This window comes from Pseudopipra pipra, chromosome 21 (genome assembly GCF_036250125.1).
Source record: "Pseudopipra pipra isolate bDixPip1 chromosome 21, bDixPip1.hap1, whole genome shotgun sequence".
NCBI classification, from domain to species: Eukaryota; Metazoa; Chordata; class Aves; order Passeriformes; family Pipridae; genus Pseudopipra; species Pseudopipra pipra.
Genome location: NC_087569.1, coordinates 6320853 through 6346844, shown reverse-complemented (window position 1 = coordinate 6346844; position 25992 = coordinate 6320853). Strand labels below are relative to the sequence as shown.

General features: G+C 46.1%; 1 protein-coding gene across 6 annotated transcripts in view; it reads left to right on the top strand.

The window, feature by feature from the left end:
* MYO1C (myosin IC) overlaps positions 1–25587 on the top strand; it is a 54928-nt gene extending 29341 nt beyond the window's left edge. For all 6 annotated transcript variants that reach the window (XM_064677372.1, XM_064677371.1, XM_064677370.1 and 3 more), the window contains exons 2-32: positions 5767–5922; positions 6518–6633; positions 9669–9867; positions 10757–10837; positions 11594–11773; positions 11980–12078; positions 12311–12424; positions 12969–13040; positions 13293–13412; positions 13626–13708; positions 14237–14342; positions 14462–14542; positions 14930–15021; positions 15661–15755; positions 15923–15969; positions 16256–16336; positions 16507–16612; positions 17115–17232; positions 17451–17564; positions 17746–17822; positions 17976–18044; positions 18301–18385; positions 18603–18762; positions 19501–19584; positions 21163–21256; positions 21365–21420; positions 21886–22021; positions 22611–22681; positions 23087–23184; positions 23433–23532; positions 24118–25587. In XM_064677372.1, coding sequence (XP_064533442.1) covers positions 5767–5922; positions 6518–6633; positions 9669–9867; positions 10757–10837; positions 11594–11773; positions 11980–12078; positions 12311–12424; positions 12969–13040; positions 13293–13412; positions 13626–13708; positions 14237–14342; positions 14462–14542; positions 14930–15021; positions 15661–15755; positions 15923–15969; positions 16256–16336; positions 16507–16612; positions 17115–17232; positions 17451–17564; positions 17746–17822; positions 17976–18044; positions 18301–18385; positions 18603–18762; positions 19501–19584; positions 21163–21256; positions 21365–21420; positions 21886–22021; positions 22611–22681; positions 23087–23184; positions 23433–23532; positions 24118–24144 — 3117 coding nt within the window. In that variant the 3' untranslated portion in view covers positions 24145–25587. The remainder of the gene's footprint in view (positions 1–5766; positions 5923–6517; positions 6634–9668; positions 9868–10756; positions 10838–11593; positions 11774–11979; positions 12079–12310; positions 12425–12968; positions 13041–13292; positions 13413–13625; positions 13709–14236; positions 14343–14461; positions 14543–14929; positions 15022–15660; positions 15756–15922; positions 15970–16255; positions 16337–16506; positions 16613–17114; positions 17233–17450; positions 17565–17745; positions 17823–17975; positions 18045–18300; positions 18386–18602; positions 18763–19500; positions 19585–21162; positions 21257–21364; positions 21421–21885; positions 22022–22610; positions 22682–23086; positions 23185–23432; positions 23533–24117) is intronic.
* The last annotated feature ends 405 nt before the right edge of the window (positions 25588–25992 follow it).

Sequence of the window (25992 nt, the reverse complement as noted above, 5' to 3'; positions counted from 1 at the left end):
TTCTTCCCCACCCAGCTGTTGACTAACAGAGTTGGTTGTGTCCAAAATGTGCAGCTGATTTTCAGTGTGGCAGGAGGAAGGAGGGTCCTAAGTGGCTGCACTTCAGTCTGTCAGGGACTCGCTGGCAGACAAGTGCTTGACTAAGATCCCTTGGTTCCGGTCCACCTCCGTTGTTTTCATTATTGCTTTTTCCATGCAGAGGGAAAGGGGAGCTATCCCATTCTGCACCTCGGGAATTGAGGCCCTGGATAAAAGAGTTGATTTCTGTCTGCTCTGCTGTCTAGCCCAGGCCGTGTCCAAACCCTTTCCCGGACTGTAAAGTGGAGTAGAAATCAAAGGAATTTTCTTTCCTTCCTGCAGCTTTGGCATGACAGTGAAGAATGTCAGACTATCCAGGAGACAAATGTTTTTTAACTGCCACCTCCCCACAAGGAGTTCGTTCTTGGTTCAGACTTGTATTGTCTTCCAGAATCTAATCTGAATTTCCCTTCCCACTCACATTTGGTTCTTGCCTGTTCTTCCGTTCCCGGCTTTGTAACTATTTCTGGAACCTGCAGATCAATCATCTTTCACTTGATACCAAGATAAAGGTGCCTCTTTCCATATGGCACCCGGTTCCTGTGGTTATTTAAGTGCAAGTCTCCTAAATGGATACAATCTAACCTGTAAAAATACATTGCCAATAGAAAATATTAAAAAATACATTTTTAGATGTCGAAGCAGAAATCCTGTTTACTTTGGGACTTTTCTTTCTAATTATGGAGTTTCCCTGCTCCATCCAAAACCATTCACTTTGAGAACTCCAGGTGTTTTCATGTGCATCACTCACGGATGCTCCAGGAAGGAGAGGGAGTTGCTGATGCTCCAGGTGCTGCCTGTTCTCTCAGTGGTCAGCAGCACTTGTGTGTCTGGAATTGCTGTGCCAACATGGACTACCCAGGTACCCCTCTGGGAATGAGGATGTTCCATGGCCATGGACCAGCTGATGGACAAAGCCAGGGGGAACTTCTTGCTCTGTTCACATCAGCCCTGAAGCCCTGTGCTCATGGCAGAGTTACCCTCCATCTTCCAGCACACAAGAAAATTTCCCCAGTGTCCTCAGGCTGGCTGACTCGGATACTTGGGATTTTGTTGTGCAGAGCAAAAGGTCCTGTTTTTCATTGTTGAGGTGTATGAGCTCTCCAAGTCCTAAGCAGAGGAAAAACTTTATCATACTTTGGCATTTAGTTTAAAAGAAAAATATGTGTTTACACCTTCACAATACCATGTCAGCGATTTACTAGTTCAGTTTAGGAAACTCTTTGGTACAGTCTTGAGTGGTTTTGTACTCCCAGGAGCTCAGAGGTATTTTCTGGTCTTGTTGACTCTTGTATGAATACAAAGAAAGGCTGGAACCTCAGCCAATGTAAACCTGGCTCTGCAGGCTGCATTCAGCAGCACCAATTTACACCAGCGGAAAGTCTTTCCCAAAATTTAATCACAGGGAGGGAAGAGGCCTGTGGAAGTAGTACCCTGTTGGTAATTGCACTGGCCTGGTCCCCACCATTCGGGAGTGACGGCTTTTCCCTTCCTGGCCGGGAGCCACTGTTGTGCTGACGGCTCTGGAGAAGAGATTAAAAGCAAAGAGTGGGTTAAAATAGTGTGGGAATGAGTCCTTTGAAACGGTACCATGGGGTGGGTTTGAGAAATGTGGTGGCAAGAGTCAGCTTGTGCACTCTCGGGTAGGAGTGACCAGCAGGACAGCGGGTTTAGCGCGGGATGAAAAGCGAGTTTGAGGGAAGGCACGGGCACTCCTAAGCCCACAGGCACCAAGATCACATGGAGATTGCTAAGATTTTTGCAATTCACTGTTTGCAGCCTGTGCTGGGTGTGGCATTAGCACTGTGTATCCATCCTGCAATGCTTGGGATCCTCAGCCTGGGCCTCCTTTTGATCCCTTTAGTCCGGGCTCAGCTGCACGTGGTGGAGCTGACCTAGATAACTTACTGTCAGTGGGCACCTGTGCTCCCTTTCCTCCTTTCCCTGGGTCTGATACTCACCCAATCCCACTGTAAGGTGATTCAACTCACAGCCTGGACAGAAAACCACCAGCTTCTCTTTTCCTGGTCCTTGTTTTGCTGATTTAGTGAGTTGCATTAGTTTGGGTTAGAGGCAGGTCATTGTGTAAGCTGGTGCCAGGGAGGCAGCAAAGCCCAGAGGAGGGGACATATTCAGTTTGGTGCTGAGCTCTAGGCTGCACCTGACCTGCCTCTGAGGTGGTCGTTTCACAAGCACTGAAAGACAGCAGGAACTGGCCTTGCAGCTGAATTCTTGCTCATCCCTGACTCCACTGTGGTTCCCCATCACCATATCTGTGGCCACTGCGAGCGATTACATGTGGAACCAGTGTGGGAAAATGACCTGAATTAAAGCAATTTAAAAAAAAAATCAATCTGAGTTTTAATGCCTGTCAGATTTCCAGTCTATCTTATTGCACAAGCCAAAGGGTCCAGCTGCACAGAGGGCAGGAGGGATGGTCCCTCTGCCTGTTCTCACTGTCACGAGGGCTCGTCCACCACTGCACTCTCATAGCAGCTTCCAGAAAAACTGATTTTCACAAGGAAGGGTCTAATCAGACCCTCACAGCCTGTGTTCTTGTAATTATCTGGAATACATACCCCTGCCACAGGGCTTTTGGAGTTGTCCAAGCTGATCTCTTGCCTAGTACGGGGCAGAGGATGTTGTAAGGGAACTGTACGTCAGCCGGGGGAGGTTTGGCACAGAGAAATCTCCAAGGGAGCCAGTGCTGTCCACAGGCAAACTGCTTTAATGGTTAGTTAGCCCCACTGTAACAAATTTAACTCCCCAGACTGCGTTTTCTAGCACTGATTTACAGCCACCATATTTGGTGTCTGCCTGCTAACAGAAAATAACTAACATTTTAGTTATTTTAATTTATTCGGTGCCTTACTGTCACACTCATCATTCAGTAGGAACATATGGTCATCACTGTGATTATTTTTTCCTAACTAGTGTCTTCTTTCCCTGCTTCCTTCCTTCTGCATTACTGTTCTGTTTCCATTTTGCAAAAAGGATTTATTTTCACCTCCTTTTACATTGCATCTGTTGAAGTTATTGGCAGTCAAACAGTTAACACTGACATTTGAAGCTGGTGCTAGACTTGGACATATGCAATAAAGCAAATGAGCAAATGCTGGCACTGAGAAGTGCCTATTGCTCAGCTGTGGGTTATGGCTGATGTTTATATTTGCGTTGAACTTGGGCTTGGGAGGGTACAACACTGAGTAAAGTTTATATTCTGGAGAATCTGACTGCAGCACGTCCCCCGATGGGTAACCTGGTCACATTTAATTACTGCTCAAAAGTTGCATTTAGTTGTGTTGTTTTTGGGGGGAGGGAGGGGTTGGTGTGTTTTTTCTTTTTAACAAACTGAAAGAAAACTTGAGGTAGTTATTTTGTTCTCACAGAGAGAGTTGGAGTTGAATGGGAAGACAAAAGCGTGGAGGAAACCGAAGCTACTTGGCCTTAAATGCCTGTCCCAGGGGAGGCGGCCGGAGCGCAGCTCTGTGTGTTGTCAGTGGGGTGGGTTGGCTCTTCCCTCGCCTGGATGTGGACAGCTGGGATCAGTTTGTCCTGGGCTGAGGGAGTGGCTGATGAAAGAGCTGCTGAAACTGCTAAGTGACGTTTTCTGTGAAAGTCTTTAGGATTATATAAACTTGGATTAATTGTGCGAGGGTGGAAGTTTCTCCTCAGTCGTTTTTGAGGCAGCTGTGTTTTAAGGCTGTAGTTATAAACTTACCCACTTGAAAAGTAGTTATTTTCTTTTGGTTTTGCCTTTGTTCCCATTACCTTGTCCAAAACTTGCTCCAGGGCTGCACCACTCTGGCAGAAGAATTCTAATTTCCAGGCAGAGTTTATTTGTATGTTTATCTCTTTTTCTTTTGCCAGTGTTATCCTTTGTCTCACTACCTTCCTTCTCCAGGGGTTATCCTTTTTCTCTTCACCTTGGCTAAGAGGGTAGAAGAAAACAACAGAGCATTTTGCTGAAGGTGTGGAGGAATTAGCTTGGAAAATTTGGGGCATTTTAGAAAGATTACTTGATGACAGTATCTGTGAATCCCTCCCAGACTGGGTCTTTCCAAGCTTAGAACTCAGGCCTTCCAGACCATGAGACTAATTGGAAAAAAGAAAAGAGGAAATCAAATGATGTTTCTTTGTGGTATTTGGGCCATTAGAGTGGATGTGGATTTGAGATTTCCAGAAGGAACTAATTTTCCTATCTGAAAACTGCTGGTTTCATGCAATCACTTCTGCCCAGGCACTGGACTTGTGAGGAGGAAGCCAGTTAGTACTTGTAGAAATAGGCAAAACTGCATTTACCAGTCATTTACCAAATCAAAAACATCTTTTACCAATAAATGATTGGTAAGTCAAAACAACTGCAGGCTGAGGGAATTTACACCCATTTAGAGCCAAATTTGTACTTCAGCAGCTCTTGCCTTTATTACTGTTTAAAAAAACTTCAGGTAAATTTTCTTCTGACCAAGGCTGGTTTTGTTTTTTTTCCCTGCACACCGTCAGTCCCTGTACTCTGACCACTGTTATATCTTGAGAAGGAGCGGAAAGAAGAAAACCAGACAATGTGAATCAGCAAAAGTCACCTACATCATTGTGTAGGGTTTTGGGGCTGTTGAGGGTCCAGCATTCCCAGTTTGTGATGCTGCTGCAGGAGAGGGTGTCCATGTATTGCTCCTAGATGGGAACATCTGTGGTGTTTGTGCCAGCAATGGCAACATCCCAGAATATAACAACATTCTCTGCAATGCATTAGTGCTCTAGGGAGATCATTTAGGAGAAGGGTTGCTTGCTGTGAGGAGTTTGCAAAGTAGGAAGGATTTCAGAATATGATAAGGAAATGCAGACAGGTGTGAGGCAAATGGTTCAACATGTTGTATCTCCTGTCTCTGGTTTCTGTGGTGTCTCTCATCTTGAATGCCTTGTACATCATCTCTCTCTTGTGTAGAGATTTTCCGGGCAAGCAGCAACTGAGTCACCACTCGGTGCACATTTCCCCTCCCTGTTTTAGTACGTGAGGCTGAGTGAAGTCAGAAGTCAGCAGACGAGTGTTTTCCAAAGATGGTTGTGTCTGAACCCACATCACATCAAAAATGTAACCTTTAAAAGAAGGTCAGGGAATAGAAGTTGCTTGATGCATGTTAGTGTCACAGTCTAAATTCAGTGGCGTGGGATGCAGAAATGCCCATTTCTCCTTTTTTCTAAATTTTCGCCGAATTTTCCCATTGGTTGTCTTGTAACAGCTTTTAAATTGGTCAGCAATGTGAAGCTGTTTGCTTGTGAGATGAATCATCATTAGTCATAAAAGATTCCGTACCTCGAAACGGCTTCCCGTTGTGAAATGAGATAAGAGAGGTGGAGAGAACACATTTCAGTCCCACTCCTGCTACAGGATGCCTGGGAAAGGAAATCCAAGATTTATTCTCTTTATCAAATGCTTGTTTGATTGATTGATTTGAAGTTATTGGAAATCTAGCAGTAACTTCTCCCTCATGCTGTCTTGTCTTCCATCAGAGCAGTTGGTGTAAGCCAAGTGATCAGGTGTTGGTACACACCGAGTAGCGTTTTCAACAGTAGCAGTGGGATTGTTCTCATATCCATGGCTGTCCATGGATAATTGTGGTTCTTGTGGATGGGGAGAGCTGCTTGAAAACCACAGGTATCCCAACCTTCCTCTGCTCTTGGCTGCAGGGATTAGGAGCTAACGGCATCCGGCTGACCATGGAGAGCGCTCTGACCGCCCGGGACCGTGTTGGGGTGCAGGATTTTGTCCTGCTGGAGAACTTCACCAGCGAGGCAGCATTCATTGAAAACCTGCGGAAACGCTTCAAGGAGAACCTGATCTATGTGAGTAGCAGTGACAGACACCAGTGTTCATCGCTGACCTGAATGTGGGCGTTTGGTGCAGAAGACATACCCAGCTCTGCTCTGCGGTTGGCTTTGGAGGTGGTGGTGTCAACTTTCACAGACCTTTGCTTGTGGCAGAGCTAGTCTGGGATACTGTCATGTTGACAGATGTAGGGACTCCCTGCAGTGCTCCCGTTGAGGTCTGCTGGCATTTACAGATTTTGCCAGCACTGAAAATCCGATTTTCACCACGTTCTTCCACGTCATGAATTCACTCACTTCCAGCAACCCCAGAGTTGAACTTGATCCTAAATGTATATCAGAAACAATCCAATATTCTTGCTGTTAGAAGCACTAAAACCGTTTGCAGGTGCTGTTTATCCAACAAGGATCCAGCAAGGATAACGTGTCTGGCATAACTCCAGCAGTGTCACTCTCACAGCACTAAGAGGTCACTGCCTCAGCACCCTTGGCCTGTTTGGAAGCTCCTCAGGAGCATCCCCAGGGCAGGCACTTGGCCTTCAGAGAAGTCTGAGCTCTCAGACTCTGCTGCCAGACCGTCTGTAACCTCCCTGCTTTTTGTCCTCTTTTCCAGACCTACATCGGCTCCGTTCTGGTGTCTGTGAATCCGTACAAGGAACTGGAAATCTACAGCAAGCAGAACATGGAGCGGTACCGCGGCGTCAGCTTCTATGAAGTTTCTCCTCACCTGTGAGTGAGTGGCCTGTGGGTAACAGAGCAGTTTGTGCCATTCCCATGCAGGTGTGAGCAGCAGTGACGTGTGAAAACAAGCAAATAGGACTTTTCCTTGTGCTGAAAATCCTAGGGATATAAAGGACCCTCCGGAGGGTGTGGTGTGGGGCTCTTTCTATTCCTGTTCCTGTCTCCAAAGAGGATGAGTTGCCTTTGCAAGAGCAGTATTTGGAAAGGGAGTCAGTTCCTTCCTGGCTGGAGGAACAGAGTTGCTTGCCCCTGGCAGGACAGGAGTTCATTGTTCCAGGGTTACTTGGGGTCTCCGTGTCCGGGCCGTGAGTTTCCCCAGCACAGGGCTAACCAGGGGAAAGAGTGTGTCTGTTGTGTGTGGGTTTCTTTCCTACCTCTGCTGGTACTGCCTGACCAATATTTATCTGGTATTTCCCTTGTTGCTAAGATACCGTCAGCCTGTTGGAACAAGGAATGTATTTATTTACATGGTCTGGCCTGGTGAGTGTTCCCAATTTCCCATTCGAAAAAAAAGAAAAAAAATTTGAGGTTTAAAGTTATTTTTGAAAGCATTTGAATTTTTTTGTTGGACTGAATGGCTGAGAGCTGAGGCCACATGGCTTCAGAATGTTTTCTTTCAGGACCAAGGGCCAAATTCTGAGCACCTCTTGGAGGGGTTTTTATGTTGTATTCTGGTTTGGGGGTTTTTTTTAAGAGGTCTTGGAAGAGTAAATGATATTATTTTTGAGTGAACTATTTGGGTTGTTTCTTATTGCTGGCACATAGCCCAGGAGAGTAAACAAAACAGAATGCGCTGCAAGCACAGAGAGGGGGAGAAACACCATTACTTGGGAAAGTCTAAACACTTGAAGTTGTATTTTTTTATGGTAAAAATGTGATTTTTATTATGTGAACCTACGTGGGGGAAAATTAAACCTGAAAAAACCCTGCATTCAAACCTCCTCAGTTCTCCCCTTGGTGTAGATGTTCCACTTTGGCCAGGGTGTTCTTGAAGGGCTTCTGTGTCCTCAGATGAGAGTTTTGGGACTCTCTGGAAAATCCTTGGGACTGTGGCTCCTTTTTTCTGTGTGCAGTAGGTGCAGGACTGAGGATGATGGCAGTGCTCATGGATTGAAGCATTAAGCAGATGTGCTTTAATTCCTATACGTGCTACACTTAAATCACAGGGCAGCTGATTATTTCTTAGGCTGTTCTCTTTTCTTTTGACTAGTCCCATAAGAAGTTGTAAAACGTGCAACTCATGAGTAAACCCTGGAGAACTGTAGTGCTGGATACCACTGCTACTCCCACTGGGAAAACAGTGTTTTTCTTAACTGTTTTTACCCTTCCATTAAACCCCATTGCATTATTTATTTACATTGCATTATCTGATGATGTATGCATTTAAAATTACTCTGAGGAGCATCGAAATACCCTGTCTGCAGTGTGGTGCTCTGGGCTTCTCCTTTTACAGTAATTCAGGTGTCTTTTTTCCCTCTTTCTCCTCTTTTAAACTGATTCTAGAAAGCCAGAATTCTTCAAGATGTCTGTTCCAGTGTCAAACTAGTTTAAGTCTAGGCCTGAGCTCTGGGTTCTCTGGGAAGTGCATCACGTTCAGAGGAGGAAAGTTATCCCTATGGGCTTGGAACACAGCACACTTCCCAGGGATCTGTCACATCCTGTCCTCTTTATGGCCTTCCGGGGGGTTTGGAGATGGGGGGCTGCAAATGGGACCATAAACATCTTTAACTGAAGTGATTCTGTGTGTGCTGTGTGTGACTGCTGGAGCTCACAGTGCCATAAACCACCCAATAAAGGCACACAGTCTAGAGGCAGTTCTTCAAATTTAAATTAAATTTACATTTATTCAGCTGTTTTCAAAATGCTCCAGAGGCAGGGTTTGGATGGGAAGAGAAGGACGTGATGTGTTCAGTGGGGTAAGTGTGGAGTTGTGTTGCTAGGTAGCTCACTGGTGTTGCCTTAGCACCAAGTATTAATAGACCTGAGAAGGCCACGGCTGTTATTTTGCTGTGATTATTTCTAATTAATTGCACAGCATGAGAGGTAAAGAAAAAAAAGAGGAAAATTAAAAAAAGGCAAAGCTAGCAGAAGGTTGTCAAGCATATGAAGACAGGATATCTGCTTGATCACCACATGTAAGACAGCTGAAAATATTGTTATGGAGGTTGTCTTAGACGAGTTGTGAAGGGCTGATGCTTCTCTTTTACTCTCTCCCGTTGTCCTTTCCCTCTCCCTCTGTGAGCAGTTGCCACCATTGTCACTCATCCTCCTGCTCTCTGGTGTTCTAAGAGTGTGTATAACTGTGTAACTCTTGGCATGAAATCCTGTCTGGTCTGTGATGGGCAGGAAAAGAGAAGGGAAGGAAAAAGCAGCAAAGAGGAAGCAGGGACAGGGCCAGAGCTGGCCTGTGCAGGCAGGAGGTGTTTTGGGCAGTGCTTGGCCTAAGGTGAAGGGTAGCTGAACCTGCAGGATGCTCCTTAGTCTGTGCTGGCTCATCCAACTCTTCCCACCATCCAAGAGAAGCTGTGAGAGGTTGGGCTACTCTGGAGCCACATTACAGGATCCACCCAAATAGCAAAGTGCAGCTGTGACCACCTGAGTGTGTCATCACCGAAAAGATAAGCAAGAATAAACACCACTGGACAACAAGGTGTTTCCTGAATGTTAAGCTTTTTTGTCCTGGGGGACCAATGTTGAGAGATCATGTATATTTAGAAAAGTTGATCTGCACCATTTAGTCAACTTCTACAGAAACTTCTTTTGTCAGTTTGTGAAGGAATTTGGTAATTTGTGCTGTCACCCTGCAGAAACTGGGCTCAGTGGTTAAGTTGTGAAAGGAGTGATCTCCTGTGTCTTCACTAGTGTGAAGGAGCAATATGGTCTCACCCAGCCCATGGACTGGGGCAGATGCTTCTTTTGGGGTGTGTCTGCCCACAGTTCTCAGGGTGGGATAATCCTCTCTGAGGGGTCTCTGCCCTTCACCCGAGGAGCCACACCAATGCCTGGCTGTCCTTGTCCCGCAGCTACGCGATTGCAGACAACTCCTACCGCTCCCTGCGCACGGAGAGGAAGGATCAGTGCATCCTGATCTCCGGGGAGAGCGGGGCTGGCAAGACAGAGGCCACCAAGAAGATCCTGCAGTACTACGCCGTGACCTGCCCCGCCAGCCAGCAGGTCGAGACCGTGAAGGACCGACTGCTCCAGTCCAACCCCGTCCTGGAGGTAACTCCCACGGGAACCTGGCGCTGAGTCACAGCAGTGACACTCACATTTTCCAGCTGAGGGGGTGGTGGAGGTGGGACCCCACGGGACATGACAGAGCGGAGAGCGTGTCCTGGGAGTGCTGGGTCATGGTGTGTGGGCAGATCATCTGCTCTGCACACCGGGGAATCCCGCTCTGGTTCCAAGCCAAAGGAATGGCTGGCTGCTGCTGAGCTCGCTTGGCCCTTTCCACTCCACTGGGAGGAATTCTGGCATGGCCGGGGCTGCAGGGAGAGAGGGGAGTTTGGAGTGGGAAGAGCTCTGGTTCACTGGGTTAGTCTGCAAAGGCAGGAAGGGGCACACTGCAGTGGGCAGCGGATAAATGCGTTTGTGGGTTCGTTTTCTGGTGCTGTGGTGTCCTCTAGTGTCCAGCCCCAGCTGTCTGTGTAGTGCCCGGTGATTTTCCTGCTCCATGCTCAGCTGGGTGCTGTATCCTGGGAAAGGTGTGCTCCCAGGAGCAGGGAGAGCCCGGCAGGCCCTGTCCTGTTGGGATAGAGCCTGTTGTCAGTGGAGCAGCAGGTGGCTGTAACAAATGGCTGTAATGAAAGAGGAACCTTTGAAAAGACTGTCAGACATGACATATGTTGTCAACAGTGGACCGGCATTAAAATAAGCTTTGCTGAGGGGATGGAAGTATTTTCAGAGGATGTTCCATCTGCAGTGCTTGCACTGGGTATAAAGATCAGCCTTAGAATTTTGGGAGCAATCTGCTTCCTTCTTGTTTTTCTTTGCAGAAAGGAAAATCCTGGGCTTTAGTGGCTGTAAACAAATAACTGGCAGCTTCACCGAAGTGTTTATAAATAATCTTATTTGGTACTTATTTATTTCTCTCTAATCATTTTCATTTCAGGCCTTTGGAAATGCAAAAACCCTTCGAAACGACAACTCCAGTCGATTTGGGAAATACATGGATGTGCAGTTTGATTACAGGGTAACTTGAAATCTGTTTTGTACCTTGGAAACTGTGCCAGTCATAGCAGTTCTCTGTTGCCTGTGTGTTCTTGTACTGATGTGTGTGTGGAGCAATTGTTTTGCATTTCCTTGATGACAATGTGAGCAGAGTCTGTGGTAGCAAAGTTTACTTCCAGTGGGTTTATGGTACTCACTCTCCTTTCTTTCTTCCCTTATTTCTCTACATAAGGAGACAGTGAGATTAAATCCTCTTATTCCTAGGGTATATGTGCACTGTGCAAATGGATACTCCCGAACTAAATCCACATAATCCAGCTGTGATCTGAAGATAATCTCTGTCCTGTGTAACTTTGCACAGTGTTTGTTTCCATTCTGATCCCTGGTGTCCCACATAGTGCAGGATCTGAGGAGCTCAGCATTGCCATCCTGCAGTTCTTTAAACATCTCAGGATACAATCCCTCCACACTTACAGTTTTGTGAATACCTTCTGAGAAGGAATTTTACACAAGACAACATGCCATTCAGCATGTTCTGTGGCCAGGATTGGTGTTACACCATGTCATTGTCACTCAATAGCTCATTTTGCATCCACTCGAGCACCCAAATCACCGTGCTGGAGCTGAAATAGAGCTTGTGATACAAAATGACAGATGATTTTCTGTGTTTTTATGGGCTTTTGTTTCAGATCCTGTTTGTCTTTGAATAGACAACCAAGAAGCAGAAACATTTTCCTTTATGTTGATGAACTGTTTCAATGTACCTGGTTTGATTTAGGGGGCTCCTGTCGGGGGCCACATCTTGAACTACCTCCTGGAGAAATCCCGAGTTGTGCACCAGAATCACGGCGAGAGGAACTTCCACATTTTCTACCAGCTGCTAGAGGGAGGAGAGGAGGACTTGCTGCGGAGGCTGGGCCTCGAGAAGAACCCACAGCAGTATCATTATTTAGTAAAGGTGAGCATTAACCAGTAATTCTTATAATATTTTTATATTATAGAACCAAGATATTCTCGGTTGATTTTGTCGTTTCTTTCCCTCACTTCAGAAATAACTCTGAGATGACTGCTGTTAAAAAGAAGTGTATAACAGAAGTGCATTGAGCATGGATAATGTATCTTTGGCAGTTATTTATTTATTTGTGTCAAACTGTGTCTTTTTAGGGTCACTGTGCAAGGGTCAGCTCCATAAATGACAAAAATGAGTGGAAGATCATGCGAAGAGCCCTGTCCATTATTGGCTTCAGTGACAGTGAGGTGGAGGTGAGGCATGTGTGGAAGCACAGCTGATTTTCCTGCTTTCAAAGAATTTTTCTGCTTTGATTTGGGATTTCTGATTGCAATCAAATGAGAGTGAATCAATTCAGAGTGAATGTATTCTCTACCGAAATCCTGAAAAAGATACAAAATGTTCTTGTGAAATGTTAGTTAACATAAAAACCTCACTGTGTGCTCGTTTCATCATCCTGACTTCTGCCTCTTGCTTCCATCCCAGGATTTGCTGAGCATTGTGGCCAGTGTTCTGCACATGGGGAACGTGCAGTTTGCTGTTGATGAGCAAGGAAATTCTCAGGTCACTACAGAGAATCAGATTAAATACCTGGCTAGGGTGAGTATTACCAGTCAGGGAGATATTACAGGAAAGGTGAATTGTGGCAGTTTCCTTATTTTGAACTTGATACCATCATATAATTTTAGAATATGATTTAGAAGCTCTCATAAATTTTACTTTTGTTTGACCTAAATAAAATGCAAATATTATCATCAAAACCCTTTAACTGACATCCTCTCTCTTTACCACCTGATCCACCACTGCTTTGTGGTTTTCACCTTCAGGCAGAGAGATAGGAATAAGACTCTGGAGAAGAACTTTAAAGAAAAACCCACCTTTGTGGCTTTGCTTGGTCAGTTCTTTGTGCCAGAACCATCAAGCCAATGTATTTGTTAGGTCATATCACTGCCAGAAAGGAGGGGATGTGTGGGAGAAAAGGGAGGGATTGATGCTGCAGAAGACTTGCAGTGTGAGTGGGCAACAAAGGGTTGGTTCACTGGACTGGGATTTTAGGAAGCAGCCTTTCTGATGTCTTAAAACTATTATTAGTAAGTGGAACATACTGCTTCAAAAATCAATTTAATATCCCATTGCTTTGCAGCTTCTAGCAGTGGAAGGCTCTGTTCTTCGGGATGCACTGACCCACAAGAAGATCATAGCAAAAGGGGAAGAGGTAAGAACAGGACCTGGGGATGTGGGAGGCACATGGAATTAACACACCTTGAGCTCTCATACCAGAGCCCAACAGTCCCTTCTCACTTGTCAGAGGATTCAGTGCAGGAATCCCACAACCCGCTGGTGACTGTTCATCTGGGAGGCAGCCCCAGGGGGGCTGTGGAGTGGCTGTTAATTAATAGTGATCCAGGGGAGTGGAATCTCTTGTTGGAGTGGATGTTGAATGGCTTTTGTCTCCTCCTGCCTGCAGCTGGTCAGTCCCCTGAACCTGGAGCAGGCGGCCTATGCCAGGGATGCTCTCGCCAAGGCTGTCTACGGACGCACCTTCTCCTGGCTGGTGAACAAGGTCAACAAGTCTCTGGCTTACAAGGCAAGTGAACCTTTTATTTCTTGATATCCAACCACCTGTGAAAGGAAATTCCAAATCTTTTAGCTGCAAAGCAGTAAATACAAGTTCCAAGCCTTAGTGATTTATAAATTGTTTTCCAAATTAAGCAGTAAATGCTGGAACTAAATGATCAAGATCCGGTGATGGATCGTAGCTGTGAGTACAAATCTACATTTATTTTTTTCTCTATTGCAGGACGAAAAGTTTCCAGGCTGGAGAAGTACAACAGTTCTAGGATTGCTTGACATCTATGGATTTGAGGTTTTCCAGCACAACAGGTTTGTTTCAATCGAAGTCTCTTGAGTTTTGAGTAAACTCTGCATGACTTCATTCATTACAGTGTTTCTCTACTTTGGGATTCAAGACCTTATTCCATCTCTGGTTCTCTTAATAAGAGAAAGAGGTGGAATTTAAACTTCAGGAAATCAGTTGGAAAACTGATAATCACAGGGACTCTAACACCTGGGGCATCCAGCTAATAATTAGCATTTACAGCCAGGTCAGTCTGGAACCTCCCTGAGGGACAGCAATGAACAGACTCTCAAATTTGAAGTGTTATTGGTCACTTATCAAAAGTTTCTGTGTTCCTCCATATTTCCATCCTTCATGTTCCATCCTTCCTGTTGTTCTTCCCTCCTTCTGTAACCAAGTTTCACTAAATAATCAACTTACTATATTTATACAGCCACTAAATAAACATTTCACAAAACCTCTTCCGTTTCTGTTGATTTACTATATTCATGCTGCTCCCACTGTTTTACTTGTGGTACAGTCTTAGTGATTGTTTTTCTGATTTTTGTTTGCAGCTTTGAGCAATTTTGTATTAATTATTGTAATGAAAAATTGCAGCAGCTCTTCATAGAGCTCACGTTAAAGTCAGAGCAAGAGGAATACGAGTCCGAAGGCATCGCGGTAAGAGCCAATGTCATCCCTTCACTCTCTCCTTCCCAGCACCTCCCCACTGAAATTTCCATGTGTTTTTCCAGCCTAGAGTTGTTTTCACCCCCAAGTGTGATTTCTTGCCTTTGCAGTGGGAACCAGTTCAGTATTTCAATAACAAAATAATTTGTGATTTGGTGGAAGAGAAATTCAAAGGCATCATTTCTATTTTGGTGAGTCGAAAGCACCTTTTGAAATGAAAAGTTTGGGGCAGTGTAGTGGCAAACAAGGCCAAGAACATAGAAATAAAACAGTTTTATGTTAGGACTGTTTGAGCAGGTGGGGAGAGCAACAATACACTGAACAGTGACACTATGAAAAGCCATTGTATCACCTCCATGGACTCTGGGGAAAGCAGCTCCCAATCCAGGCAGTATGGAAGGAGGGAAGTGTTTTCCTTCTCAGCTCAACAATTCTTCACTCCTTGAAATCAGAGCTGGTTACCTGTGGAAAGGCCAAAGGGCCAGACTGGGGCAGTGTTTCAGTGAGACAGAGTCAGGGCTGGTCTGGGTGCCCACAAGCCCAGTCAGAAACCAGTCCTGGAACGTGTCTGTTTGTAGGATGAAGAGTGTCTGAGACCTGGGGATGCCACAGATACAACATTCTTGGAGAAACTGGAGGAAACTGTGAAAAACCACCCTCATTTTCTCACGTGAGTGTTCCCACAGCTGAGGGCAGTTACACTGGTCAGATCCAAGTGTGTGAGAGAGCCCAGAGCTTTAGTTATTCCTAGAAAACATTGTGCTCATGGTGTGTAGAGCAGTAGCATCCTTGGTGTGCTGGGTCCCCCATAAAGGATGATCAAGTTTTCTTTTGCAGAGATTTGATTGTGATTTAAGATAATATAAAATAAATTGGCAATACTGACTGCCTGGCTCTTCTCAGGCCTGAGCTTCAAAATACAATAGGGGCAGCAAAACTCTCATTACTGACTTGCCACTTCACCTTTCAGATTATTTACTTCAATTTTGGAGCTCCAAATGTCTTTTTATTGTGAATGTTCTGCTTATGCTCAGCTTAGAACCTGTACAGCATCTCATGTGCACGCAGAACCCCTCTGCAAGGAACACTGAAATTCACCCCTTTGAAATAAACATAAATACATTTAATAACATTTTTGTGATGTGCTGGTGGATAACTCTTGATTTACTTGTGATCCTGAAAATCACCAGGTCAGATTCCATTCCCTGTCCCCCTTCTGTGTTCGCTCAGGGACTGAACATCACGGTGCTTGTTGAAGTGACTCTCCCAGATGTTTGTTTCTCATGGAGCTTTTTGACTTTCTCCCCAGGCACAAACTCGCTGACCAAAAGACACGGAAGTCCCTGGGGCGGGAGGAATTCCGGCTCTCGCACTACGCTGGGGACGTCACCTACAGCGTGGCAGGTGAGTCTGTGCATCACCTTCCTCCTTTTCTCCTCCTCCCATCCCGTGCCCTTTGAGTTAAAACAGCTCCACTGTGTAGTAAAGAAAAATCTGGGCATAGAATTTTTCCTGCCCTGAAGCTCCCATGGAACAGCAGTGGGAGCCTGAGTGGTTTCTTTTTCTTCCAGGTTTTCTAGATAAAAACAATGACCTTCTCTTCCGGAACCTGAAGGAGGTGAGTGTGGACAGAGGATGTTTCCAGCACCCTGCAGAATGAGCAGTTGGGTTTAAAATGGGATGGACCTGAGGGAAAAGATTCTTCTAGACTCCACCTGGAGAACATGTGTCCATAAGTCTGTGCTATGAAAAGAGCAGTTGAGGTGCCCAATGTTCATTTTATTATTAAAAAGCAACACAAACCAAAAAACCCCAAACAAAACCAGTTTTTGTCCCATGTTTCTCTGGTGGTTCACTGAGGAATGGTCTGTACTTTATCTCTGAAAACCTGTCTCTCTCTGCAGACCATGTGCAACTCAGAGAACCCCATCATAAACCAGTGTTTCGACAGGACAGAGCTGACAGACAAAAAGAGACCTGAAACGGTAGGAACACGAGAGCTGGAGAGAAATGGGGCTGTTTCCTCTTTTTAAAGACATGAGCTCTCCAACGTGGTGATCCCAGTGAGAGCCCCTCGCATTCAAAGCTGGGAGCCCGAGTTTTGCAGTCACCAGCTCTAAGTCATTGCTTCATACATAGTTTTCTTTTCTCTTAGGCAGCAACTCAGTTCAAAAACAGCCTCTCCAAACTCATGGAAATCCTGATGTCCAAAGAACCCTCCTACATTCGTTGCATGAAACCCAACGATGCTAAACAGGCTGGTATGACCCTGGGGACTCTTCCTTGGCAGATGTAGAGCACTAGATCCCAGTCAGTGAGGCACAGAAAGGAGCAGAAATGAAGTCCTGCAAGATTTGTTCATTTTGGGTCTGTGCCAGAGCTTCTCACAGGGAGGTGGTGGCAGTGCCAGCAGCCAGGAAATGGAATGGGAGCACTGGTCTTGGGTGAAGTAGGGTCATGGTTAAAGTAAAGAATTATTAACCTACATAAATGCCCTTTAGTGACCTTTATTCTCCCTCATTTTTTGTTCCTGTGTGCATAGAAAATCCTCAAGGAAAACTTTGTCTTGGAACTAAATATAAATTATTAAAAAGGGATGGGGGGAAGGCAGGAGACAGAAAGTTATGTGGGAATTGCACTGCAAGGGTGGGTTAGAGGTTAAAGATGATTGTGTAAGATACAACAAGACTGAGCATTTCCCTTCTCCAGGTGAAGGGGCAGCCACACACTGATCCTGTTTCTCTATTTTCCTGCTCTCTCCAGATCGATTCGATGAAGTTCTTATCAGACACCAAGTGAAGTACCTGGGGCTGATGGAGAACCTCAGGGTGCGCAGGGCTGGGTTTGCATATCGAAGAAAATATGAAGTTTTCCTGCAGAGGTAAAATTACCTTGGACTTCTTTCCACTGCTGCTGCCTCTCCCTGGCCTTCCTTCCACCAATGCCAAGGCTGGGGAGTCGTTCTCAACAGCACAGAGGCAGCCCTAAAACCTCACAGACCTATTTTTAGAGGGGGCCTCTCCCCCTTCCCGTGGCCTCTGACCCTTCTTCTTGGATTGGAGTTCTCTCCCTGAGGTTTCTTCTCCTGCCAATTTGCAGGTACAAGTCACTGTGTCCGGAAACGTGGCCCACGTGGGACGGGCGGCCCCACGACGGGGTGGCCGTGCTGGTGAAGCACCTTGGCTACAAACCAGAAGAATACAAAATGGGACGGTTAGTTCTTCTGTATTCTTCATTCGAGGTTATAAATCATCAGGTGTCCATGTAATGGCTCTTAAATAAGGCTTCTGTACCCAGTGGGTGAGGGAGGGATTACGGAGCCCAAAGAGGACGCCAAGGGTAGAAAGCAAACTTCTCCAGCATGTTAAATGTAATTCTGCATTTCTGTTTGTAGAACAAAGATTTTTATCCGCTTTCCCAAGACCTTGTTTGCAACAGAAGATGCTCTGGAAGTGAGGAAGCAGAGTCTGGGTGAGACACTCACACTGCAGTAGCTGTCTCCTTTCTCATTGATTTTTTTTGTTATTTGTTCAGGGAGGGGTTTCTATTTAAAAAGTTGAGTCTTTTTCTACCAAAACCTGCTTGGTCACAGTCACAAACTGCTGTTTTGTCTTTCAATTTCAGCAACAAAAATGCAGGCCACATGGAGAGGTTTCTACCGCCGGAAGAAATTCCTGACCATGAAACGCTCAGGTACGAGAGACACAGAGAGAGAGACATTCCCCCAGCAGCCCCCACAGCAGTTCCCTGTGCTGGTGCTTTTTACTGACATTTATCCAATGGTTTATATTGTTAAAAACTTACATTATATTCTTTTCCCTGTGCCACGCTGAAGGCTGTTTATTTCCAGGGCGGGCTTTCCTGAGCACTCTTCGGTGCCAGCTTTGTCTGGAGTCAGTGCTGGGATGAAGGACCTCACTTAGTGCAAAATCTTTGGTTTTTTTTTTAGCCATAATCATCCAGTCCTGGTGGCGGGGGACCTTGGGACGCCGAAAAGCTGCCAAGAGGAAGTGGGCAGTGGAGACCATCAGGAGGTGTGTAAAGAATAGCCCAAACCCTCAAACATCACTTATTCCCTCGTAATAAGATGCAAAAAAATGAAACTTTGTCACTACAGTATCTGGAGCTTTTTAAAAATAAATTGCAACTATTAAACAAAGCCTAGAAAATTGGATTGGAAAGGAGCTTTAAGTATCACAAGTTTTGGACATCACTTTTCAAAGTTTCTAATAATACCTTTTTCCTCCTCAGGTTCATTAAAGGTTTCATTTACCGGAACCACCCTCGGTGCCCAGAGAACGAGTATTTCCTCGATTACATCCGCTACTCCTTCCTCATGAACCTCAAACGTAACCTGCCAAAAAATGTCTTGGATAAGTCCTGGCCAACTCCTCCCCCGTCCCTCTCTGAGGTAGGAATGGGCTGCCCTGGGATCTGGGGAATCACACGTGGGATGGGGGAGGGAAATGGCAATACTGGGGACCACAAGCCTGAGGGGACCCTCCTGCTCTGAGCAAGAGAACCAGGTTCCACACTGCACCAGCATCCCTGCTGGTGGAATTAATCCAGACATCAACTCAGGGGTGTAATCACAGACATCCATGAAATCATTAGTTGCAACACCATTTTCTGCTGGTTTTCTCACCCATTTCTGAAATTCTCTTCCATTTCTCTCTGGACAAATTCAGCTCCCTCTGGACAGTTAAACTGGTTGCACTGACAACGTCACTGCCTGTGAGAACATATTAAATGCCCTCTATTGCCATTATTATCCTGCATCTGGCTGAATTGGTTTATCTGATCGAAACAAAATATTGCAGAAAATCCCAGTTACCTTATCCAAAGGTCCTTGTTTGGATTGCAGGTACAGCTGGAAGGAAGGAAGGGCACAGCAGTGTAGAGTGGGGGGATCCTGGTATTTATTCCCCCTTCTAAAGCAGCTGGAGAACGTCACAGGGCAGACTCTCATAGAAAGGCATAAAATAAACTAATTATTTAATTCTAAAAGCAACTCTAAGTCACGAAACAGCATTTTAACCCAGCAGTGCATTCTCTGCAGTTGCTTCTCCTCTGCACTGTTGGGTTTGTCAGCAGCTCTGAGCTGTTTATTATAAATTTATTATCAATTCCCGTGTGATTTCCCCCTCAGGCGTCGCAGCTCCTGCGCCGGCTGTGCCTGCAGAACATGGTGTGGAGCTACTGCAAGAGGATCAGCCCCGAGTGGAAGCAGCAGGTATCCTTTAGGGTGTTTCCCAAACCACACTGACATTCCCAAGAGCAGAACTCAGCATTGTTGACTGCAAGGAATGAAGGAGAGGAGCAGCTGGATGGGAGGGGCAGGGGAGGCACAGTGGGGATGTGGAGGGGCTGGTGAATCGCTGCATTCTGGGGTGGTGTTACAGCTCCACAGGAACACTGTCATTTATTTTCCCTTAGGTTAGAGACAAAGCACTAAAAGACTGGAATGTGTATGAAAGAAAACCCGTTCTATACGTATTTGAATACGTACTATTTAAACACTTTGTGTAGCCAAGCCCCTACATAATTTCTCTGCTGAAAGGCCCTGTTATTCTGCCCATGGAAGATAAAAATGTAAGAAGCTGCATTATTCTGCCTGTACCATGTAAAGTAGAGAGTAAGAGTGCTGCAGACACAAACCCAGTCATATTCCAAACAGAGAACTTACATGAACAGTTCCAGCTACTGTTGCAACTGAAAAAATGATACTGAGATTTGATTGATCTTAATCATGGAACTGTAGGGGGAGGGAATTTTTATAAATATAAATTTTTATATTTTTATATTAAAAAAAGGCTCAGTAAAGAGGCATAGAAGGAAATGTAGGCAACAAACCAGTGGGATGTAACTGTAATAGCTGCCATGAAGGTTTTCATTGCACGGTGTCTCACCTTCTGAGGGCTGCAGTGCATCGACACCTGTAAGGAGGGGCTGTGTCTGAGCCCGTGATTAAGGACAGGGGATTAACACCAGCTCAGCAGAACACTTGCTTTCCCCCAGCAAACCAGACTCACTGATGAGGAGGATCTTTTATCCCCATTTTTCCCTGTAAATCGTCTCAGGTCCCTTGTCCTGTGTCACAGCACCCACAGCATTTGCCCCAAGTACAGCAACGGGGTTTCCAGTTTCCCCAGTCACTGGGGTTGTTCTTGCTGTGAGGGCAGAGCACAGTGTGGGGTGACTGTCCTGGAACTCTGCCACCTCAGAGGGACTAAAGGCTTATGGTGACTAATCATCCAAACAGGAACTCCCAGGGCCATACGGTGCCTAATGGAATTGTGCTGTTTGCCAGGATAAGGTGGGGAATATTGAGCAGATCAGAGAAGGTGTTACACAGCACTGATAAGGACATGACTTTTGTCAGTGCTTCAGGTAAAGATACTGCAAGGCTTCAGGGGGAAAGAAAAGTAAGTCTTAAGCATTAAAAAACCCATAAGGGATAGAGCAGAAGAGCAAACTGTGCAGCTTGAGGGGAAGAGGTTGAGAGAAGCTCTGCAGTGGGAGAATTCTGAGACTTTTTAAACATGGGCATTATTAAAATCCAGAGACTATGTGTCATGTCCAGATAAATTCAAACAGGAAATAAAATATTTACTTAAGAAAGAGAAAGGAAAAAAGGGTGAGAGATGTATGGAATATTGATGTAATTTTGTGACTGGTATGATTCAGGAGGTCAGAACTAAATGACAGTTGTTAATAAAACCAAAAAGGGAACATCTCTTTTAAGACAAATGTATCTTTTTAACAAGGAGAAATCTTAAACTAAACAAGAATTCATCTTTTGTCCTTGCAGTTGGAACAGAAAGTAATTGCCAGTGAGATTTTCAAGGGTAAAAAAGACAATTACCCTCAGAGTGTTCCCAGACTCTTCATCAACACTCGACTGGGTGAGTAGGTGTTGCCAAGTTTAACAGGAGGAAGGAAGGGGGGGATTCATCTACTCTTTCTTGCTAGAAATTTCTTTTTGACCCCCCACCTCTTTGGTTTTAATACAGGTAAGGAAGAGATACATAATAAAGTCCTTCAGGCTTTAGAAAACGAAGCACTTAAGGTGAGATATGTATCCCAATACTTTTGTCAAGCTTCTAGAGTTATTCAGCAGAAGAGATTAGATTTCTGAGGAAAGTACAGCAAGAACTTTACATTGTATTAAGCTTGTAATACTTTGGAGGATAGTCTGTGGGAAAAGCTGATGGCTCAGAAAGAGGAGATTTGGGCAATTTAATTGTGTCAGTTAAGAAGTGAAGGGATTGCAGCTGGAGAGGAAGGGAGAAACCTGCAGAGACTGACACTGGGGGTTTGCAGGCCCCCAGCCCTGACAGCTGCAGCCCCCACAGCACTGCTGGGAACTGCTTGGGGTCAGCAAGGAAGTTCTGCCCCAGGGAATGGGACTCAAAAGAATGATCTCCTCCATTCCCAGCTTCCCAAGCACTGGGCTGTTCCTCCTGGGCACTCTCTGGGCTGCAGGTGTTTTGGCCCCCAAGCTGTGTTTTGGCCCTGCTAACCCTTGTTTCAGTATGCAGTGCCTGTGGTCAAGTACGACCGGCGGGGGTACAAAGCCAGGCCGCGGCAGCTGCTGCTCACCCAGAGCGCTGCCATCGTCGTGGAGGAGTCCAGGATCAAACAGAGGATCGACTACACCAACCTCACAGGTGGGAATGGGCACGGAAACAGACTCCCTGCACTGCACTCAGTTCAGTAATGCTAATACAAGATCCAGCTTGTCTGTCCTGGACAAGAACAGAATCATCCGATCCTGGACAAGAACGGAATTGTCTGATCCTGACAAGCATTTCAAGTCTGTAATTTCTTGAAATTGAGTTTTTCTGAAATTAAATTCCGTAAAATGTCACAGAAATTACTCAATTCATCTCCCCTAAGTAATTTCCCAATTGCACTGCCCCAGCACAGGGGAGTTGCACCATTATTGCACAGCAGCTGCCTGGGACACTGCTGCAGCTTTTGGCACTCAAAATATCCATCAGGGACTTGATCCTTTTGGAGAGGGAACTTGGTCAGAGAGGGAAAACTGCCAAGTCTGGTGCAGTGTGGTCATTATAGGCTTTGGCTGAAACTTCTCCCTTCATCCCCTTGCAGCCCCCTCAGCCTCTCTGCTGCCTTGTCAGTGCCCTCAGCTGTTGGGTCTCTGTGTGGGAACAGTTGCTGCATTCCTGGGAGAGGTGGTGGGACACTCCCAAGGTCCCAGCAGTGCTGCTGCCACATGGCCTCTCTCTCCCACAGGCATCTCTGTCAGCAGCCTGAGCGACAACTTGTTTGTGCTGCACGTGCACTGTGAGGACAACAAACAGAAGGTAGGGGGGCTCCTCCATCCCTCCTCCAGCCACCTCTGGGAAAGGTTTGAAAGGCACAGAGAGCAGATCCAGCTGGGAGGAGGGGAGGGCTCACACAGGTGACGGGTGTAACTGTGTACCAGCTCTAAGGGCCCTTTCACTTCTATTTACTTGTTCTCACGGGTGGGGTTCCCCAGCGGGGTCAGTGCTGTCCCTTGTCCCCATCAGTGGTACCTGGTGGATGAATTGACTGCCACAGGTGCAGTGTGACCCACTGAGAGCCTCACCAAGCCTGGTCCCCTTGGAGGATTGGTTTTCCTTTCTCACCTATGACAGGAGATGGCTCTGTCCCTGTTCATTCCAGTGCAGTGATTTTGGTGCAGTGACACCAAAGCCATGATCCTAAACCATGGTCTCTCCTCCCAGGGAGACGTTGTCCTGCAGAGTGACCACGTGATCGAGACCCTGACAAAAACAGCCATCCTGGCTGACAAAATCAACAATGTCAACATCAACCAGGGCAGGTGAGTGACACCAAGGCCCTCCCAGGGCCCCCCTTGGCTCTGCTTCAGCACTAAAGGGCTACAGGAACATTCCTGTACCCCCTCAAAATGCACCAAATACACCTTAACTAAGGCTCCATTTCCTTGAACATACAGATCTGTTGCAGCAAAGCATCAATACAAAGCAGCCATTACCATTTTTTGTGTGCACTGAGCTCCTGGAGAGTCACACACACTCAGCAGAGCTGTTCTCACCTTTCTCTTCACAGCATAAAATTCACAGCGGGCCAAGGCAAAGAAGGGATCATCGACTTCATCTCGGGCTCAGAACTGCTCATAGCCAAAGCCAAGAACGGGCATCTAACAGTGGTGAGTAAGGGCTGGGCTTCACTTACAAATCAAACCCGGATTTTGGCATGAAATTCTACCTGCACACCTGGGACCTGTGCCATGTGATGTTCTTGCCAACTGCACTGCCCTGGTCTCCCAGCCTTTCCCCCACTTGGAGCTGTGCTCTGTATTTCTGCAGCCCTGAGGGCCTGCCAGCTTTACTCAGGCTCAGCAAGTGACTGTCCTGGCACTGGCTTTGTATTTCCCCCCAATATTCAGGGTGTTAACACGTTACTCCAGAGCAAGTCAAATTTTAAATACATTTAAAAGCACAGGTAGCAAAAAAAAAAATAAAAATCCTCTCCCTTTCTCAGCTTGTTTGTGGTTGTCCTGCCAGTCAGATACAGTCACACAGCTGATTTATGCACTGTCAGATTAAAGGTTATCCAGAGATAAATCCAGGACAAATCCACACTGCACTGACTCCCCTTCCAGTGTCAGAGCTGGGAGCTCCCATCAGGACCACAGGCTGCTTGGAACAGCCTCAACTTGAAGATGTTTGGGAACTGAAGCTGTTGCAGCATCTCTGTTTTGAACACTTTCTAACCCATCCCTCTCCTGCAGGTTGCTCCTCGTTTGAATTCCCGATGATGAAACGTGTCCCTGTGCCAGGACCTTTCCCTCCATGGAATTGGCTGAACATTGTTCCCAGCAACCCCCCCCCTTCCTCGCTTTGCTCTTTCTGTTTATCGTTACCAAAGACCTGCACTTTCAGAACCACCACAAAATACATCCTGCTTTGTCTTACTCGAAAGTCCCAAACAAAAGGCCTTCTCTTCCTTTCCCAAGTGGCAAACACAGGGTCCAACGCAGCGGCCGCAGCTCGGGACATTCAGCTGGGCTTTGAGGGAGAGGGAGCTCTGACTCTGGTAACAGAGTTTAAGCCCCGATGGAAATGACCAAAAGCTGTGCTTGTCGTCACCAAAAAGCACAGTCAGAAAACAAGTAACTCTGCTGCTTTCTCAGCCAAACCAATGAAATGCCAAACTTTGTATTCAGAATGTTTTATGAAGAATTTTGCTCTGAGATGTTTTAATGCTTTGTGTTACAATTTAGTGAAGCCATATTGTGTAAATGAGTAAAACCTGTAAATACTTTATAGCTGAGGATGAGATGCACTACGAGAGATGGAGTTGATGTGGAAACTTATGTAGATTTGGAATTTTTTTTGTTGTTTTTAGTTTATGGTTACAAGGTATTAACCTGAAAAACCCATCATGCAACTTCCTCACTGATCCGGATCCAGAGACTTTTACTTACCTTTTTTTGAAGTCAGCTGTCCCATTTCTTGCTATTTTTATACCGTAGGAATTTTTCATATCCACACAAACACCGTCTAATACAAACTGCAGAGGTTACCACTGCTTTGTGTGTCTCCAGACTGGCCTGTAGTCCTTGGCCGTGGGATGGGCACAAGCTTTCCCTCCTGCCTGGGAGTCACCACTGCCCTTCCCCACCCAGCTCAGAGCAGCACGTTCAGGAAAAACAGCTTTTCCTCTCGTTTTTAGCGATAACTGGAAGTTTGAGTTCCCGCAGTATTTATGTCGATGCCTCAGTGCTGCCTTACGAGGGAGGGCTGGGTCAGCCCTGCTGCTGCTCCCCAGCTCCAGGGACACACCTGGAGCGCTCAGACCACAGCAGAGGTTCATCCTCAGCGCCTTCACTTTAAACCCAAACGGCCACAGGGTGCACAGCTCCGTGTGGGATTCCTGCTGCCTGCACACCACAGCTCCAGACCTCAGTGCATCCTGCACTCCACTTGCCTTAGGAACCCTTCCCATTCCACCTCTATCCTGACTCAGTAGCACCAACAGCTACAGCCAAGCCCTGACTGAGATCTAACCCAATGTGCTGCCTCTCACCCACCATCGGCTCCTCCGCTCTGGTTCCTGACGATGCCACTGTCAGGCCTGGAATGCCGGATCCACTGGGGCCATTCCCAGCCCTGTGCTGCAGTGTGTATATACAATGCTGTCTATGCTGGTCTATAACCCCTTCCAGACTACACCGAATAAATTTTTACAAAAAAACCAACACCCCTTGTCTCGGTTGTGGAAGTTTCCTCACCTTTTCTGCTGGGCAGGCTCTGCCCCAGCCCTGCTGCTCCTCTGGCTCTTGGGCCCATCCGTCTACACAGAGCAGTCCTGCTGCTGTCCAGGACAAGGCGCAGGTTATTCCTAGAGAAAAGTTTCTAGGACTTTGTTTTTCAGTCCTTTTCTAGGACTAGAATTTCCATCAGCTTAGCAGGATGGACAGCAAGATACATGGATGGAGAAAAAGGAAACAGGGTAACTGGAATGGATGAGGAGTGCTGTAACAGCAGGTGAGTGGAAAGCATCAACCAGCTCATGGGTTTTATACATTTAGGTAGGGAAAGGCTGGCTCAGGGTGTGCCCTGCAGGCTGTTCCCAGAGCTATTCCCACAGCAGCACAACTCCC